At 35.7% G+C, this 17,103-nt stretch overlaps 1 protein-coding gene and 1 non-coding gene across 2 annotated transcripts; one reads left to right on the forward strand and one right to left on the reverse strand.

Annotated features, from left to right (window-relative positions):
- Positions 1–554: 554 nt before the first annotated feature.
- On the reverse strand, positions 555–14,217 carry LOC129903547 (uncharacterized; the record flags this gene model as incomplete). Its single annotated transcript, XM_055979098.1, has 9 exons — positions 555–726; positions 813–1,387; positions 1,550–1,685; positions 1,768–2,282; positions 2,358–2,453; positions 2,589–2,699; positions 2,867–3,043; positions 3,167–3,622; positions 13,420–14,217. Coding segments are annotated over 9 exons (3,036 nt in total), but the record flags the coding sequence as incomplete, so codon positions are not given.
- Positions 14,218–16,670: 2,453 nt separating this feature from the next.
- TRNAH-GUG (transfer RNA histidin (anticodon GUG)) lies at positions 16,671–16,742 on the forward strand. The gene has a single exon. It is a non-coding gene; the product is annotated as a tRNA-His (tRNA).
- The last annotated feature ends 361 nt before the right edge of the window (positions 16,743–17,103 follow it).

A 17,103-nucleotide genomic window follows, 5' to 3' on the forward strand; every position in this document is an offset into this window, starting at 1 on the left:
TTGGATCGTTATTTTCCCAAACATAAACATTCTTGTCTTTTCGACAACCATAATTACACAAAAGTTGTTGGTGATACATAAGATCCTATTTGATATAGGTTGTAGATTATCATATGCAGTAAATCTTGATAAATGCGAATCTGATACATAAGCAAGATGTATCATATACTTTAAATCTTGAGACATAAAATTCTTATGCAAAAAATTAATGTATCAGAATCATTAAATATTGAGAAATGAGAATCTGATACATGTGCATGATGTATCATAATAAAAAAACTTGATTCATGTATCAGAATTCACAAAATGTGACACTTATGAATATTATACTCGATACAAGTTTGATACAGTAGAGTATAAAACATAAACTTTGAATTTATATTCCATTTTGACACCAGAGAAAAACATAATAAATCTGAGGTATAAAAATATTAAAATATACTAAATCTGATACATTACAGTTTATGTATCAGATACATTGGAAGAATCAGAATCACCTAAAATGTTTACTATCAAAAAAAAATTATTGGACATCAATCAGTTCTCCTTGGTTTTTTTGGATCGTCGTTATCGCTAACATAACCATCCATGGCCTTCTGACAACCATATCTCCATAAGAGTGCGGCATATCTTGAACGGAAGAATTCAGCGTTTAGTCCGGTACTTGGAATAGAAATGCCATCACTAAGATATTCAGCAAACATGGCCAGGAAAACTCCACAATCCCTGCAAATAAAGGAATACAGGAATTTAAAAAAAGTAAAATTGACATATGAATGATTTAGGTATACATAGCCGATGTTAATACTCACAAGCTGCCACTTCCTTGTTGCGCAATTCCTTCAACATACTCAACTGCTAATGGGTGATGTGGTTCAAGCATATTACCGGTTGATTTGTCCTTGTATGAATCAAGAGACGACCAATCAGTACGTTCGTTGTTGTCAAAGAAACCACTGTCTTGCAGGTATGTTGGTACCATTGCTGCTATCTTTTGGATCTCTTGGTAAGGGTTGCTACTTCTTCGTCTAGGCGATGAATCATACACACGTATCAATCTCTCTTTCAACACAACTACCACAAGAACCCAATGAAAATCCATGTCGCAGTTCACTGGAATGTATACCTCATCTACCAAATGCCAGGGCAAACCGGCTGGTATTGAGAAACCTCTTATTATGTTCTTCACGGATCTCTCTTGATGAGCTGTAACAGTGGCCCTTGCCATATCTTCTTGTGTAGAAATGTTAGGTGGAAGGTGATAGTAGCGTGTGTGTGCATATTCAATGTAATTTTTGAAAATGCAATTTGTCGTTGTGTATCGATACTGATTGCTCAACTGCATCTTTGATTTCTTCCGAAGGTAGTAAAATATTACATCGATGTGCTGCACATTTTAAGAAAGTATTAGTTATATAACAACTAGCATCACATATCAGATTATGTATGTATCAGATACATTTATCTATCTATGTATCAGATACATTAATATGTATGTATCAGGTAGTTAGTATGAGTTGTATCATATTATTTATGATGAAATTTTTACCTCATCGTTCCAGCATCTGTCCGGCTGTGACATTAGGTAGAACCAGTTCTTATCTTTAGGAAATGCCACAACAAAGTCCATTTTTTCAAAGCCGAATGAAGAGCACTTAGATCTGTAATGATCCTCCTTCGAATTCCTGAATGGAAACTTGTAGTTTAATAACATAACAAATATAATACACGACTTGTATGGGTATAAGTTGAATATGTCATACTTACTTGTTGCCATGTGATTTTAGAAGTCCTTTATCTATCCATTCAGAGTAGTCTGTGACAAGCTCGGAAGGGGGTTGATAGCATATACCAAAACCTTCAAAAGGGTGTGTCTGATGCGTAACATCTGACAAATTTTCCTTTCCCTTTTCACTCGACCCAAAGTTTGAAAGATACGGCGACTGTAAGATCTTCGAAGGAATCCTACTTCTTCGAGATGGTGTCTTCGCATCGTCAGACAATACATTAGCTTTTGATGGAAGAGTGGTTGGTAGCTGGCTATCGCGTAATAGACATTCATCCTGAACTTGCTCATGACTAACAGCTGTCAATGGCATGGCTGGTAATGGAAGTCCGTATATTAGAGCATCTATCACATCCAGAGTTTCGGTCGAAAATGGTGCTGAAGTATTGGATTCTGATGTGCTTGGTTTGATTTTTTCTTTTTCAATCTCCTCGACTTGCTCTTCTACTTTGGCAGATTTATCATCAGCTACTCTTCCATCTTTCTTTACAATGTTCTACACGTAATGTATAACGTCATTAAAAAAATTAATAATGTTGATTTTATCTCAGTAAAGAATCTGATACATTACCTGTAATGTATCAGAATCAGCAATAAGCTGATCAGTATCTGCTCTTTGTGGTTCCATTTGGTGTGCTGATACAACCTTGACGGATGGTTCATCTTCCTGGAAACATAATAACATTTACTTATGATATATATGTACTAAATGTCTAGATATATATATATTTAAAGAGGTAGAGCTTATACAAAATATATATATAGAATCAAATTATTCATCAATTTGTTTCTGATACATTACCTTTAATGTATCAGAATAAACTTGCTGATCAAATAATTCAGGAACATCTGCTAAAATGCTTTGTTCCGATATGTTGTCCACCTGATTTATCATGGTGGATGGTTCAGGTCCCTCAAAACATAATAACATTTACAATTGATACATGACAATGAAAATTATCCAGAAGTTTAAAAGCATAAATATCAAATATTACATGATGTATGTACCTTAATATCTTCCTGGACATTAGATTTTTCATTTTTTTGGGGTGGGTCAGATTTATTTGCAAAATTGTGCACCTCCAATCCAGTAGGTGCTTCTTGTTGTTCAACCACATGGAATGATTGATCAAAATCATCTTTTTTAACTTGAGATGATGTGCCAGTCATTCGGTTCGCCATACTGTCGATGGCTTTCAAAAGATCAATGTGATTTGAATCCATTTTGTTCTCCAAACGCTTGAACTTCCGGTCAACCTTGATACAAGTATATGAAAAATCAGAATGTATCACCTAATTAAAAGTATATTGTACGTGATACATCTTAAAGTAATAACTTACGTATCTCTTTAGAGACTTCTTTATGGACTTCTTCAATGCTTTGAATTGCATATGAATAATTCGATCCGAATGACCGGAAGATTCACCTCCTAAAGCTGACTTCGCCTCTGGTACATTGTCAGGAGAAACAGGCTTTTCTGATTCCTTTGGTGACTTTGCCACCGGTTCATTGTCAGGAGAAACAAGATTTTCTGATTCATTTGGTGGTATGAAATCCTTATGCATGTTGGCTGTTTCTACTTGAATTGGCTTTTTAGCAGGGGAAGTCTTCATTCTCTTGGAAGGAGGTGGAGAAGATGTCTCAGTGACATCCCTGGATCTCTTTAAAAATTCAGTGGGTGGTGTTGTTGAGAAGTCCTCAAATCCAGTGACTTCATGAGGTTTTCTGAAATTGACCTTGGCAGCCGATGTTGAATCTTCAGGTTTCTGTTGGCTGTCATGAACGACAATAGATTCCATTTCATGTTGAGATTGGACAATGTTGGAGCATGGATACTGCAAAAAAATTGAATAATTGATACATGTTAATTCTGATACATAAACATGATGTATCAGAAACATTAATCCTTCATACATGCTAAATTGATAGAAAAACAACATTATCTGATACATACATGCAGATGTATCATGAGATGTAATTCTAGATACATTATAATTTGATACATAAGATAGAGTTTTCATGAGTTGTAAATACTGATAAATGAGTTTTCATGAGCTGTAAATACCTTTCTGATACATACCATTATATGTATCAGAAAGGTTATATAAAGTATATGTATAAGATACATTATATCTTGATACATTTATATCCTGATACATAAATATATGAGCTGATACATCTACTTTATTGTAACAACCCCTAAAATATTGTAAGTCGGTATTTCAATTTTTGATGAAAATAATACAGCCTCTGTATTGTGGGCATAACTCTTCATAGGTTGGTCCAAATTAGGTGATTCAAATTTCTGGGTAATCACAACATCCTTACCTACAACCTTCATGAAGAACATAACTTCAAATTCGGAGTATAAGTAGGTCAAATAAATTAATCTTTGCAAGATATAGTGCTGTGACGGAATTGAGTGTTGATAGAAGAAAATTCATATCTCACTGTAGGTTGCTCCAAATTGGTTGATTCTTGAACTATATGAAACTAGACTTCCATATCTACAATTCTTATGAAGACACCAAATCCTAATAAAGAATTTATCTTATTCAAACGCAGCTTCGAAAACGAGTATTCTGTTAAAAAGAACTCATCTTACCTACCATGGAAACATCTAGATGCATTTGACATCATGCATGACATAAATTGTCCTCCATTTAACATCATCCGTGACATCAATATATTCCATTAAATTTTCAGATTTTTCTTTATAATTATTTTATTTATTGTTAGGTCCCTCTTTCCCACCTATAAATACCCACCTTATTTCCTCATTTTATTCATCAAGCTTTCCTAAGCATTTCTTCTCTCTATATACTTCTTCTCAAATATAGTTTTAGTTTTAGTAGTATAAAATACTACTCCGATTATTCTTATACTCCGGGTAGTACACAAAACGCTCCGGCGAGAAGAAAAGGCTAGGGATCCAAGAGTATTCCAATTCGGAGTAAACCTTCGGATTTAAGGTATGTAAGGCTTTCATAGCATTGGATTGAGTTCGTCCATGCGCCCAATATTTAAATTTATTATAATTGAGTTATAGTTGAGTTTTATTCAAATCTTGAATTCTAGATGAATTAATTCTTCTTCTATTGAGTTTGATATATTTATGCATTAATATTATTATTGTTATCTCTCATATTATTGGAATTATTGTTCATGACTACTTTCCCATGAATTCTAATTGATTTGATGTTCATGAATATTTTACATATGTTTTGAGTAAAGATGTTGGCTTTTTATTATTTTTATTGATAAAAAGAGAGTTATATGAATTAATATTATATATGTATTTTATTGAGTTTTGAAAGAGTAAAAGAGTTGAATTTGAATGAATTTGAGAAAATGATATTTTGAGCAAGATGTTTTGATGAGATGTAAATGATGTTTTTGGAAGTATAATGATTGATGAACATGAAATGAGATGAGTTTGATGATTTAAATTAAAGTCCAATGAGACTAGATGATGAGTTTAATATGAGCACATATTTTGGGAGTAGTATTGAGCACCGAGTTGGGTAAGAGTTTAATTGACTCAAACCCCAGAACTACGTAGCCAGCGTAGGATGGAGGCTATGCCTCTTAAGTCCCAAAAAGAGGACTTTGATGAATGGATCCAAGATGGTGATGTCCTTTACCCTGGCAAGGTATTGGATGGATGTGGCAACGACATCGCTTCGTTGTATCATCGCTAGCTCATAAGTGATGGTTGTCGGTTAGAGAAACTCCCAACTGAGTAAGCATTGCTTATTACTATTATTTTTATTATTATATTTTAAACTTGCATTACATATTCATGTTGAGATGATGTTGAGTTCTGAGCTGAGTTTTATTGAGAGGAGTATCTTGATATCTATCCTTACCTTCCTGCCATTTTACATACTCGTACATTCCACGTACTGACGTCATTCGACCTGCATCGTTTTATGATGCAGATACAGGTGTTAGAGATCCTCAACAGGCGCATCGTTGAAGATCATTTCTTTTCAGCTATTTGGTGAGTCCTTCTTGTATTCGAAGGAACTCCTTATCCTTTTATTATTGTTGAGTGTGATGTTTCTTTTGAGGTAGCCATGGACATGTCATTGGCACCATCTAAGAGTATTAGAGGCTTCATAGACAGAGTCTGATGATGTAATCGGAGTAGTTCTCCTTAGAAACTACTTCTTCTAATAATTATCTATTTTTCCTTTGATTATGACAAGCCCACATTAGTATTCTTAAGTCTTCCGCTCATGAATAAATAAGAAATGAGACCAAGTGGTTCTCTTAGAAGTCAGAAATGGTTTCTGAGTGCCGGCCACGCCTAGGGTACCCTCTCGGGGCGTGACAAACTTGGTATCAGAGCCCAGAGTTCAAGAGTCCTAGGGTGTCTATGAAGCCGTGTCTAGTAGAGTCTTGTTTATAGGTGTGTCGTGCACCACACTTATAATCAGGAAGCTATAGGACATTAGGAATTATTTCACTTCTTTCATAATCTGAGTTCGTGCGATAGAGTTTAACTCTATAAAAGCTTTCTTTCTAATTCGTGCGTTTACACGTTTCAGACATGCCTCCTAAACGTTCAGCCAGTCAGAGGAACGCTCCCAGCACTGAGGTTCCACAGTCAGTGATGCCTCCACGGAGAACTAGGGGCCGACCTGCAAGGTCTACTGAGGTACCCCAAGTACCTACTGTTCAGACCACTCCTACTTCTGAGGATGATTTTCGAGGAGCGATTGCTATGCTCACCCAGTTGGTGGCTGCTCGAAATAGTAGCCAGAGTTCACCAACTCCTAGCTCTAGTTATCAAGAGCCGTCTGCTGCCACGAGGATCAGAGATTTTCTGAGAATGAATCCACCGGTCTTCACGGGTTCTAACGTTGATGAAGACCCCCAAAATTTCATTGATGAGATGTGGAAGATACTAAAAGCGATGCATGCTACAGAGATTGAGGGTGTTGAGTTGGTGTCTTATCAACTCAAGGATGTCGCAAATGTCTGGTATAACCAGTGGGAAGAAAGTAGAGGTGAAGATGCAGAGCCTGCTCTTTGGGATGAGTTTGAAAGAGCATTTCTTGATAACTTTTTTCCCCAAGAGCTACGTGAAGCAAAAATTGAGGAGTTTGTGAACCTCAAGCAAGAGAGTATGACTGTGAAAGAATATAGTTTAAAGTTTATTCAATTGTCCAAATATGCCCCAGAAATGATTCCCCATATGAGGTCTAAGATGAGGAAGTTTGTCTCTGGCTTGGGCAAACATGTAAAGAAAGAATGTAAGGCAATGCTAATGATTTCTGACATGGATTTTTCTAGATTGATGGTGTATGCTCAGCAGGTTGAGGATGACAAGAAAAAGGACCGAGAAGAACACCTAAGCAAGAAGGCTAAGTCTGCTGGGCATGAGAATGAGCAGAAGCAAGGGAAGGGTAACAAGTCTTTCTTTCAGAAAAGGTCTTCCAATTATGCACCTTCCCCAACAAATGCTTTTACACCTAATACCAGGTATGATCAGAGATCGCTAAGTCACCAAAACTTTCGATCTCAAGGTTCTCAGTCCCAATTAAGTATGGCTCAAGGTTCTAGAGGAAAACCACCATGTGCTAGATGTGGGAGGCTCCATTTGGGAGAGTGTCGTGTGGGCACCAATGCTTGCTACGGATGTGGAAAGATAGGTCACTTCCAGAATGAGTGTCCTTCAAAAAGGCAGGGAGATGGAAGTAGTAGAGCTCAGTTTTCTTCTGCAGCTCCACAGAATAGAGGTAATCATAGAGGTGCAGCTTCAAGTGCAGGTGGGGGAACCAACCGTCTGTATGCTATGGGTAGTCACCAAGACCAAGAAAACGCACCCGATGTTGTTACTGGTATGCTTCGAGTCCTTTCTTTTGATGTGTATGCATTACTTGATCCGGGTGCTACATTATCTTTTGTGACTCCTTACTTGGCTAGTAAATTTGAGATCCTTCCTGAGTGTCTTCTTGAGCCTTTCAGTGTGTGTACTCCTGTTGGTGATTCTATCTTAGCTGAGAGGGTCTATAGAAATTGTACTGTGTCAATCTATCATAGGGATACCATAGCTGACTTAGTTGAGTTGGACATGGTTGATTTTGATGTGATTCTTGGTATGGACTGGCTTTATTCTTGTTATGCTTCGGTTGATTGTAGGACCCGAATTGTCAAGTTTCAATTTCCAAATGAGCCTATCTTAGAGTGGAAGGGTAATTCTGTAGTGCCTAGGGGTAAATTTATTTCCTACCTTAAGGCCAGAAAATTAATCTCTAAAGGATGTATATATCATATAGTTCGAGTCAAAAATATTAATGATCAGACTCCATCTCTTGAGTCAGTTCCCATTGTGAATGAGTTTCCTGAAGTCTTTCCTGAGGATCTACCCAGAATTCCTCCTGATAGAGAGATAAACTTTGGTATTGATATCCTTCCTGATACACAACCTATCTCCATTCCTCCTTATAGGATGGCTCCTGCTGAGTTGAAAGAGTTGAAAGAACAACTGAAAGACCTCCTAGATAAGGGGTTTATTAGGCCAAGTGTCTCACCCTGGGGCGCTCCTGTCCTATTCGTGCGAAAGAAAGATGGGTCCCTTAGAATGTGCATTGATTACCGACAACTAAACAAGGTCACCATTAAAAACAAGTACCCTCTTCCCAGAATAGATGATTTATTTGACCAACTTCAGGATGCCACATGCTTCTCTAAGATAGACCTTAGATCAGGCTATCAACAGTTGAAAGTGAGAGAATGTGACATCCCGAAGACGGCTTTTCGAACCCGCTATGGTCATTTTGAGTTTCTTGTTATGTCCTTTGGATTGACAAATGCTCCAGCAGCTTTTATGGACCTCATGAACCGAGTATTCAAGCCATACCTAGATACATTTGTAATTGTCTTCATCGATGATATTTTGGTCTACTCTAGAAGTAAGAGTGAGCATGCTAATCACCTTAGGATTGTCCTTCAAACTCTTAAGGAGAAGGAGTTGAGTCTGTAGCATTCCTAGGTCATATTATATCTGGGGATGGAATCCAAGTTGATACTCAAAAGATTGAGGCAGTTAAGAACTGGCCCCGACCCACCTCTCCAACCGACATAAGGAGTTTCTTAGGTTTGGCTGGTTACTACAGGAGGTTTGTTGAGGGATTTTCATCCATATCCTCACCATTGACTAAGCTGACTCAGAAGAAGGCTAAGTTTCAATGGTCTGATGCTTGTGAGAAAAGTTTTCAAGAGTTGAAAGCTAGATTGACTACTGCTCCAGTACTATCCCTACCCGAAGGAATGGATGGTTTTGTAATCTATTGTGATGCTTCAAGAGTTGGGTTGGGATGTGTATTGATGCAGAAAGGTAAGGTCATTGCCTATGCCTCCAGGCAGCTTAAGACTCATGAGAGGAACTACCCCACTCATGACCTTGAGTTGGCAGCTGTGGTATTTGCTCTTAAGATTTGGCGTCACTATCTTTATGGTGTACATGTGGATGTGTTCACAGACCATAAGAGCTTGCAGTATGTATTCAGCCAGAAGGAGCTGAATTTGAGGCAAAGGAGATGGCTAGAGTTGCTCAAGGATTATGACATGAGCATTCTCTACCACCCAGGTAAAGCAAATGTAGTTGCTGATGCTCTTAGCAGGTTATCTATGGGAAGTACAACTCATGTGGAAGAGGAAAAGAAGGAGTTGGCAAAGGAAGTGCATAGACTTGCGCGTTTGGGAGTTCAACTTATTGACTCTAGTGAGGGTGGTACAATAGTACGAAATGGAGCTGAATCATCTCTAGTTGCAGAAGTGAAAGAAAAGCAAGATCAGGACCCTATTTTTCTTCAACTGAAGGATGAGGTTCACAAGCAGAAGGTAATGGATTTTACCAAAGGGGGAGATGGAGTGTTGAGATATCAAGAAAGATTATGTGTTCCAAGTGTTGATGGTATTAGGGAGAGAATCATGAAAGAAGCCCATAATTCTAAGTATTCCATCCATCCAGGTTCAACAAAGATGTATCATGACTTAAGAGAAGTATACTGGTGGAGTGGAATGAAGAGAGATATAGCAGAGTTTGTGTCCAAGTGCCCAAATTGCCAACAAGTTAAAGTTGAGCACCAAAGGCCTTGTGGAGTGGCTCAGAATATAGAGATACCGGAATGGAAGTGGGAAATGATCAATATGGACTTCATTACCGGTTTACCACGAACCCGCAAACAACATGACTCTATTTGGGTGATTGTGGATAGGATGACCAAATTGGCCCATTTCTTGCCGGTTAAGACTACGAACACTGCAGAGGATTATGCCAAACTATATCTTAGAGAGATTGTTAGACTGCATGGAGTTCCTTTGTCTATCATCTCTGATAGGGGAGCTCAATTTACTGCTCAGTTTTGGAAGTCATTTCAGAAGGGCTTGGGTTCAAGAGTGAACCTTAGTACTGCTTTTCATCCGCAAACAGATGGCCAGGCAGAGCGTACGATACAGACTTTGGAGGATATGTTAAGAGCCTGTGTCATTGACTTCAAAGGTAATTGGGATGATCATTTACCTCTTATTGAGTTTGCATACAATAATAGTTTCCATTCGAGTATTCAAATGGCTCCTTATGAAGCTCTGTATGGGAGGAGATGTAGATCACCAATTGGTTGGTTTGAAGTTGGTGAAGCTGAGTTGATTGGACCAGACTTGGTTCACCAAGCTATGGAGAAGGTGAAAACCATACAAGAGAGGTTGAGGACTGCTCAAAGTCGCCAAAAATCCTACACTGATGTTAGAAGAAGAGATTTAGAGTTCGAAGTGTATGATTGGGTATACTTGAAAGTTTCACCCATGAAGGGTGTGATGAGATTTGGAAAGAAAGGGAAGCTTAGTCCCCGCTACATTGGTCCTTATCAGATTATGAGGAGGGTAGGTAACGTAGCCTATGAATTGGAGTTGCCTCCAGAATTAGCTGCTATTCATCCCGTGTTTCACATCTCTATGCTTAAGAAGTGTTTGGGAGATCCTTCACTTGTTGTCCCAGCTGAGAGCATTGGGGTGAAAGAGAGTTTGAGTTATGAAGAGATTCCAGTTCAAATTCTTGATCGTCAAGTTCGTAAATTAAGAACTAAGGAAGTGGCATCTGTCAAAGTCCTATGGCGAAATCAATTTGTTGAAGAGGCTACATGGGAAGCTGAAGAGGATATGAAGGCTAACTATCCTCATCTATTTGTGCCTTCTGATAACGATATTCAAGGTAATATTCCTTATTTCTACCTTTGAATCGATGTTTATTCTTGAGTTTGAGTCATTGACCATTTGAGTATCAGAGTTTTTGAGAAATTGATGTATTGATGATATTCATTCTTTATGTCTCATATTTTCATCTTCATTCGAGGACGAATGATCCCAAGGGGGAGATATTGTAACAACCCCTAAAATATTGTAAGTCGGTATTTCAATTTTTGATGAAAATAATACAGCCTCTGTATTGTGGGCATAACTCTTCATAGGTTGGTCCAAATTAGGTGATTCAAATTTCTGGGTAATCACAACATCCTTACCTACAACCTTCATGAAGAACATAACTTCAAATTCGGAGTATAAGTAGGTCAAATAAATTAATCTTTGCAAGATATAGTGCTGTGACGGAATTGAGTGTTGATAGAAGAAAATTCATATCTCACTGTAGGTTGCTCCAAATTGGTTGATTCTTGAACTATATGAAACTAGACTTCCATATCTACAATTCTTATGAAGACACCAAATCCTAATAAAGAATTTATCTTATTCAAACGCAGCTTCGAAAACGAGTATTCTGTTAAAAAGAACTCATCTTACCTACCATGGAAACATCTAGATGCATTTGACATCATGCATGACATAAATTGTCCTCCATTTAACATCATCCGTGACATCAATATATTCCATTAAATTTTCAGATTTTTCTTTATAATTATTTTATTTATTGTTAGGTCCCTCTTTCCACCTATAAATACCCACCTTATTTCCTCATTTTATTCATCAAGCTTTCCTAAGCATTTCTTCTCTCTATATACTTCTTCTCAAATATAGTTTTAGTTTTAGTAGTATAAAATACTACTCCGGTTATTCTTATACTCCGGGTAGTACACAAAACGCTCCGGCGAGAAGAAAAGGCTAGGGATTCAAGAGTATTCCAATTCGGAGTAAACCTTCGGATTTAAGGTATGTAAGGCTTTCATAGCATTGGATTGAGTTCGTCCATGCGCCCAATATTTAAATTTATTATAATTGAGTTATAGTTGAGTTTTATTCAAATCTTGAATTCTAGATGAATTAATTCTTCTTCTATTGAGTTTGATATATTTATGCATTAATATTATTATTGTTATCTCTCATATTATTGGAATTATTGTTCATGACTACTTTCCCATGAATTCTAATTGATTTGATGTTCATGAATATTTTACATATGTTTTGAGTAAAGATGTTGGCTTTTTATTATTTTTATTGATAAAAAGAGAGTTATATGAATTAATACTATATATGTATTTTATTGAGTTTTGAAAGAGTAAAAGAGTTGAATTTGAATGAATTTGAGAAAATGATATTTTGAGCAAGATGTTTTGATGAGATGTAAATGATGTTTTTGGAAGTATAATGATTGATGAACATGAAATGAGATGAGTTTGATGATTTAAATTAAAGTCCAATGAGACTAGATGATGAGTTTAATATGAGCACATATTTTGGGAGTAGTATTGAGCACCGAGTTGGGTAAGAGTTTAATTGACTCAAACCCCAGAACTACGTAGCCAGCGTAGGATGGAGGCTATGCCTCTTAAGTCCCAAAAAGAGGACTTTGATGAATGGATCCAAGATGGTGATGTCCTTTACCCTGGCAAGGTATTGGATGGATGTGGCAACGACATCGCTTCGTTGTATCATCGCTAGCTCATAAGTGATGGTTGTCGGTTAGAGAAACTCCCAACTGAGTAAGCATTGCTTATTACTATTATATTTTAAACTTGCATTACATATTCATGTTGAGATGATGTTGAGTTCTGAGCTGAGTTTTATTGAGAGGAGTATCTTGATATCTATCCTTACCTTCCTGCCATTTTACATACTCGTACATTCCACGTACTGACGTCATTCGACCTGCATCGTTTTATGATGCAGATACAGGTGTTAGAGATCCTCAACAGGCGCATCGTTGAAGATCATTTCTTTTCAGCTATTTGGTGAGTCCTTCTTGTATTCGAAGGAACTCCTTATCCTTTTATTATTGTTGAGTGTGATGTTTCTTTTGAGGTAGCCATGGACATGTCATTGGCACCATCTAAGAGTATTAGAGGCTTCATAGACAGAGTCTGATGATGTAATCGGAGTAGTTCTCCTTAGAAACTACTTCTTCTAATAATTATCTATTTTTCCTTTGATTATGACAAGCCCACATTAGTATTCTTAAGTCTTCCGCTCATGAATAAATAAGAAATGAGACCAAGTGGTTCTCTCAGAAGTCAGAAATGGTTTCTGAGTGCCGGCCACGCCTAGGGTACCCTCTCAGGGCGTGACATTTATGAATCAAATTATACTGTATCAAGGTCATGGATATATAATGTATCTTAGATTTTATGTATAATGAATCAGTGCATAAACGAATAATATTCAAAGCATGTACCTCACTGAAGATGGTAGACATGAATGTCTCAAATTTTGGCTTCACGGCGACAACACGCCAGTTAAGAATTCTGGGAATTTTATTACCCACTCTTACAACAATTTCAGAGGGAACTTGAGATGCACATTCATATATCCAAACATTCAGAGCGTATGGTATGCCGCCTAGACGATACATTTGTTTGGCATTTGAAAACTCCTGACGCATTCCTTTTATCAATTTTGAATATGCTAATTTCCCCCATGGATATTGCTCATAAGTACAATCTTCTACCATCTTGAAATCATCAACTGATATAGGTGCATCACCTAGTTGAGAAAAAACAAAAGTATGGATGAAATAGAGAATGGCCATCTGAACGGCATCTTCGTTTGTTTTCCATCCTCCAACCTGAAAACGCTCAACGAAACGAGCTTTGTTGACCCCATTTTTGGCACCAGGAAAATATAAAGACAATAATCTACTTGCTTGATCATCAGAATACTTGAAGTCATTCATATTATCGGTGCATCGCAAACCAGTAATGATAGCAAAATCATTTATTGTAAATCGCAGTATATTACCCTGCACATGACGAATGTGCAGTTCTTCTTTGTTTTTTTGGTCTACCTCAAGAAGTAAGAGGCATTTGATGATTTGCCCTTGAAAGTTGCAGTTTGGCATATCTAAGTAGTGACCAAATATAGATTGCCTAAATAACTTTATACCTTCATCACCTATTGATGATTCAAAATCATCAAGAAAATTAGCCCTATATGCCGTTCCGAATCTCAATGGGTGTGACGGGATCTTCTTGATGACGTATTTCATTCCCTGTATTGACATGAAAATGGTTAAATACAACTTGAACTCTATACATGGATACGATGTATCATATGCATTAAGATATCTGATGCATAAGATGAGATTCTGATACATACAGAAGATGTATCAGAAACAATTATATATTATATTCTGATACATACATGTATATGTATCAGAATCATTAAAATTTGAAATATCAAAAAATGACACTTACACATGGTGTATCAGAAATAGTAAATCCCAAAAAAAATTGCATTTGAAAAATACATTATGTATCTGATACATAAATATATATGTATCAGAATCATTAAAACTTGAAATAACAAATACTGAGGCTTAAAGATGATGAATCAGAATTAGTAATTCTCAAAAAATTTCATATGAAACATACATTATGTATTTGATACATAAATGTAGATGTATCAGATTCATTAAACTTGAAATAACATAAACTGAGACTTAAACATGATGTATCAGAAATAGTAAATCTCAAATATTTACATTTGAAAAATACATTATGTATCTGATACATAAATATATATGTATCAGAGTCATTAAAAATTAAAACAACAGAAACTAAAACTTAATAATGATGTATCAGAAATATAAAATCTCCAAAAAAAATACATTTGAAAAAGATAATATGTATGTGATACATAAATGTATATGTATCAGAATCATTAAAAATTAAAACAATAGACACTTAAACATGATGTATCGGAAATAAAAAACCTCCAAAAGATTTCCTTTTAAAAAGATATTATGTATCTGATACATAAATGATATGTATCAGAAACATTAAAACCTTCACAAAAAATTCATTCTAAAACAAAAAAATTTAATTGAACACATACCTTTGGGAGATTAGGGCGTGTTGTAACCCCTTCAATCTTTTTGACTATTTCATTGGGTGCATGTTTAACTGTAGCTTTTGACTTCAAATTTTCTCGTAGCTTATTCATCACTGCTGGATCGTTACGATGTTTTGATCTAACTTCGTCGTAACCTTCCCAAGACGAATCAGACCCGGGAGAAACAAGAATTCGTTGATTTTTAGTGGACTGTTTGAGACCATTAACGAAATCCATATGTATAAGCTAAAGTATGAGGAACACAAATAGATAGATTTACAGAAGAAAGCAAATGATAAAAAATTAGAAGATTTATCAAAGATTTTCAGAAGAAATCAAAATATACAAATTTTAGGAGAAATCATATTGAATGAGGATGAATTAAAGTTTCATATAAGGAAAGATTGATACATTACCTTATTTGGAACCTGATTAACACTTGAAGGAGCAAATTAGGGCAAGAAAAGAGGGATAGGGCGGATGTATCAGTGACTTTTAGAGAGAGAAAGGAAAAGGAGGGAATTTGGAAATTTTTTGGTGTATATGGGAGTAAAAGTAAATATATTAGGGGAAATTGTGTAAAAAGGTAATTTTATTACAAGTCAACTATTTTAGACATTTCTCAATACATTTATAGCCCATGAAAAACTGGTCCAGATTAAAATACCAGCCCAACTCAAGTTTAAAATCCTTAAACTTAACCACAATAATAGAAAGTCAGTGAATCAACTCAAGCACCATCGTCGACAGACTTAGAGCAGAGGCCATCATTGCCGACACCACAAGACCACGTCAGTCCAATAGAATTGTTAAAAGTTTCATTTTCACATTTCCTTCACCTATTTATTTTTTTTGTGAAACGGATTATCTATAATATTGTAGACTTGCTCATTAGTTTAGTTTGAAAGATCTTTTTTGAAAAAAGTTGATCCAGTTTTAAAAGTCCAGTGATTCAGGATGATAAGAAAAGGGCCCAATATGATGATACTCAAATAGAAAAATTGAATCGAAATAAATTAAACCGCAATTGCGAAAACTGAAGTGAACTCAATTTATTTCAGTTCGGTTTCAATTAACATTTTCACCAAATTGAAAATCAAAAAGTTGAACCGACCGAATGCCGTCTTAGAAGTAGGCACCTCGGGTATAAAAAATCGATTGACTCTCAAAATTTTATCGGTATCATATAAATTGGGATAAAAGAAGTAACATATATTATTCAAAAGTGACGTAAAAACACTATAAATTACTACTATATAGAGAAGGCTAGAAGCAGACACCTCTTGATTGACGTGCCTGCTTCTAGCCATGGGCATTTATGTAATTTTTGTTTTAATATTTTAAAACTTATGTAAAATTTTATAAATTACAATAATTAATAATTTAAAATATTCAATTTTTTAAAGATATATAAAAAATTAGATTTTTTTGATTTGTGCTGACATATAGACATGTGGGAAGAGTAATGGATTTTATTAGTTTAGTTATGAATATGAAAAGATGGATGTTATGAACTGCTAATTTTGAATTGTTTCAATTTGGAATTAATATAATATAGGAGAGATATTGAAAATTATTGGAAATAACAAACATCTTGTGGCTGTAGTTTAGTGGTGAGAATTCCACGTTGTGGCCGTGGAGACCTGGGCTCGAATCCCAGCAGCCACATAATATATATATATGTATATATAATATTTTATCCAGATCATTTTTTTCACTTAAAATCATGTGTTATATTTTAATAAAAATAATTAATTTCTAACTAATTTAGCTCAAGTAGAAGATTTAAGTAATCCCATTCCAACTATAGTTTTCTTAAAGTTAATGGTCCCGTAACTGTTCAATTAAGTGTCGATCAAAAAGTAATTAATTTGGTTATATAAAACTCAACAAACAATCTAACCAACACAAGAAATTTAATTAAATACAAGTGTAAGCATCAAAATAAATTATTATCTATATTTTCTATCTATATTTATAATGTATTAAAAACATTAGTTACTATTTACAATCATCTCCATCAATCACT

Source organism: Solanum dulcamara, chromosome 9 (assembly GCF_947179165.1).
Source record: "Solanum dulcamara chromosome 9, daSolDulc1.2, whole genome shotgun sequence".
In the NCBI taxonomy this organism is placed as follows: Eukaryota; Viridiplantae; Streptophyta; class Magnoliopsida; order Solanales; family Solanaceae; genus Solanum; species Solanum dulcamara.